The sequence below is a fragment of the Morone saxatilis genome, unplaced genomic scaffold, assembly GCF_004916995.1.
Source record: "Morone saxatilis isolate NCDOM2014 unplaced genomic scaffold, NCSU_SB_2.0 Contig12, whole genome shotgun sequence".
NCBI classification, from domain to species: domain Eukaryota; kingdom Metazoa; phylum Chordata; class Actinopteri; family Moronidae; genus Morone; species Morone saxatilis.
The window spans coordinates 7041105-7044665 of record NW_023339674.1 but is presented as its reverse complement, the minus strand read 5'-3'; the positions used below and the strand labels follow the sequence as shown (position 1 = coordinate 7044665).

Genomic DNA, 3561 nt, shown 5'->3' with positions numbered 1-3561 from the left:
ACACACACACTCACACACAAACAAGCAGGTGTCTTACACTGCTGATGCGTTTGTCTTTAATGTGTAGAAGCTGTTGTTGTGCCAGCTGCATATGCAAGAGGTTCTGGAGGACTAGTCCATTACCGAGCATAGCATTCTGCAAGGTAAAGCAAAAAAAGACATTATTGTAAAAAACAGACACACACACACTAATAACAATGCCACATGCCGATGTTGAGGTTATTGTGACCTGGTGTGCTTTTCCCAGTGTGAGCAGAGCTGTGGTGAGAGGAGGTCTGAGGAACGGCAGGCTGGTGTGACGCCCATACTTCCCTAAAAACACAAACAACACAGAAACATCAATCACTGCTTCTCTTTGTGATTTTCTTTTATAAATTCCACTAATGCATTAATCAATCATCTTCTCAACCGGCATACACAGGCAAAATTATTAGTCAGACGACCAATCCATCAGTCAAACAATCACACAGCCTTCTGGTTTATAACAAGCACCAATACAGCAATACTGTGAATTGTGATATTATGCCAGCACAAAGTAAATTGCCTCTCTCATAACTTTAACTTTTTCCAAGCTTAAATTTCATTTTAGTGTTGAGGACATAGTTGAAAAAAAGCTCAAACAAACAAAAAAACCAATACAGAAAAGAAAAGCAGAAAAATGCAAAATGAGTGCTTCTTCAAACAGTATTTATTTTGTACTGTACTGAAAGTTTCCTCAACAAACAGTAGAAACAGCCACTCACTGGTTGTTTTTCCCAATTCAGGAAGTATCTGTCTATATCTGTAAAATGCTTTTATTATTACAATTATGAATTGTGTGGATGTACTGATGAGGCAGTTAAAAATTGAAATATCATCCCTGTTATGTACAGAACTATTTTGCATTCATAGAAATGACAGCCGTGGTGCTGAAAGGAGGGGAATGATAATTTGATCACCAAAAGGTAAAATGACGCTCAACATTTCCTCTCTTTGTATTCTACCACCATCAGTTTCATTTGTGTGTTCTGTCGCTATAGCAACCACTACTGCCTCAGTTTAACTGGCATTGTTACGTCCACCATTTTGTCAGATCTATCAAAAGTCAAAGACTTGACAGGCATGTTTTATCTACTCCTCAAATGCCTTTGTTGTAGCATTATCTGTTTTTTGTGTTCACTGCTAACATTAGCGTATATTCTCAGTCAATTCAATAGGTAAAGTTAGCTGTTATACGAGCTGCTACTGGCTAATATTTTCCTAATACAACAAATAATTTGTTAGGCTAACTGCTATGTATTTTAGTCTTGATATTTTTATTCATGAGGGCTCTTTGTGTATGTTAACTAGATTAATGTGTTGTACTTCCTACAGTGGTGGAATAAGTACTCAGATCTTTTACTTAAAAGGTCCAGTGTGTAACATTTAAGAGGATCTATTGGCAGAACTGGAATATAATATATATAATAAAATATTCTGAAAAAATGATTTGTTGTGTTAGAATGAGCTGTTTCTATATACAGTGGGAGCGTGTCCTCTTCCACGGAGGCCGGCATGTTTCTACAGTATCCCAGAGTGGACAAACCAAACACTGCCTCTAGATGGAGTTCACAGCCACAGTAGATTCTCCTACACGCTTGAAAGGCTGAGCAGTTTTCAAACGGTTGCAATCTGCAACTTCACCACAAGTTGCCACTAAATCCTACACACTGGTCCTTTAAATAAAAGTAGCAATAGACCAATAATTGTTGTCTTTTCTTCCAAAACAAGTAATGAATAAACAACAGTTTCTTTCTGCTGTTCATACTGATCAAGTGTTGGGTAAGAATAAGTACAGCCAAATTGTTGTTTATACAACTATTTCAACACCCTGTGTGGCTTTCTTTGTAGTGGTGAATAATTTGAATTAGCAGTCAGATGGTGAAAACTGTGAAAACAATGAAAACAGAATAATAAATTCCCTTGACGGCAACAAGAAGTAACTTTACCTTTAGCGACATTCATTGATTCTTACTAATCTGGTTGGTTTATTTTAAAACTACAGTGTTTGTATAAATGTCCAAGATTTAGCAGGGTTTGCCCACATTCACCAACATTTTCCCTGTTCAGGATTCATATTAGCAAAATTGTCCGCAAGGCATCTCTCACCTTCAGGCGATTGCCACCCTGCACTTACGGTACACACCCCCTTTCTTTGGCCGTGTATGTTACTTCTCTGAATTACAAGGTCTCCTCATAATAAATGTAAGCGTCAATGCTAATGGTAGTTTCCACCAGAATAGGTAGAGAAAGTTTAACATTTAATCAAGGTCCTAATTTTAGACTTTAATTGTGCGTGCTCTTCTTTAAGCGAGCTCCCCCACCTCTCCCATCTTCTCTCCTTCCTGTTCTCATTTGTTCCCCTAATGTCACACGATTTCATTTTAATACCTGATTAGCCATTCATCAAATAATGAAGCCCTCGACAAAGTGATTACAGTATATAGGAGGGCCTAACAGAGGGACAGACTCATACAGAGGGGAATCTTTGATTATTATCAAAGCCCCTCAGGGGTGGAAAGAAAACTCAAAAGGTACGAGTTCAGGACGCTGATTTGTTTTAAAATTTCAAATGTTATTCTTCAAATGTGCAGTGTATATGCAAATGATTTTTGATATGACAATTGATATAATATATTATTTTAAAGTTGAACATTTTTAGCTGCATGTAGCCGCAAACAAAATTGTACAATAAAGAAAAAGGATTTTCAGAGATTCCAGCAGATTGCACTTAAATGCAATACAGTTGCAGAGTGGAAGGAGCTATTTCTAGCTAGTTTTGTAAAAAAGTCCTATTCATTTTTCCATAGACAACATAAAGAAGTTTAATAACTGCATTGGAAAATATCTGGTTCTTTTATAAAAAAGACAAGAGGTACAAACTTGTGTACATAAAACCTTCAAGGAAGAAGTTTACTTCCAACTCCCAAGGTGCATTTTGGCAACAAAAAAAACCGAGGTTGTGTGACCGAGGCTCATGGGTAATGTAGTATTGGGTAATCATGGGTAATGTAGTATTTAAACTTCAACAACGTCTAACATGCATTCTATTTATATTTATCCGAGAGAGTCCTGTGTTGCAGATAGCAACAATTTTTATACAGCTCAGCCTTTCAAAGCATGTAGGAAAAATGTGAAACATCCTATCTAATGCCAGTGTCTGGTTTACTGTCTACTGTAGAAACATGGCAGTTCACTGCAATATCCGTCATCAACTGTCATACCTCCTCTTTTCCCAGTGTGGTACGGTCTCATGAGGATCTGCAGGGCAGCGGGGTTGGTCATACTGGTCAACAGCTGGGCAAGGTTTGGTTCTGGTAGCAGACCTTTCCTATTACTCAGAATCTGGAGAACAAAAAATTGCACAGACATACACAAGTTTGAGAAAGAAAAGTGAGATTGTGTGTGTGTGTGCGCACAGTATGTGTTTTGATCTTGTCATTATAAGTCCCTGATGGCTATAGTAATCATTACACTAGTTTACATCATCGCGATATGTCTGCAATGTCAGCAGAGGGGAATCTATGCAGGAGACAAAAGAAA

At 37.7% G+C, this 3561-nt stretch overlaps 1 protein-coding gene across 1 annotated transcript in view; it reads right to left on the bottom strand.

Annotated features, from left to right (window-relative positions):
* The window catches only part of raver2 (ribonucleoprotein, PTB-binding 2), a 68658-nt gene that overhangs the window by 10378 nt on the left and 54719 nt on the right, over positions 1-3561 (bottom strand). Inside the window, exons 6-8 of the mRNA XM_035653590.1 lie at positions 3243-3363; positions 230-312; positions 38-136 (exon numbers count right to left, since the gene is read on the bottom strand). Of these exons, the coding sequence (XP_035509483.1) occupies positions 38-136; positions 230-312; positions 3243-3363 (303 nt within the window). The remainder of the gene's footprint in view (positions 1-37; positions 137-229; positions 313-3242; positions 3364-3561) is intronic.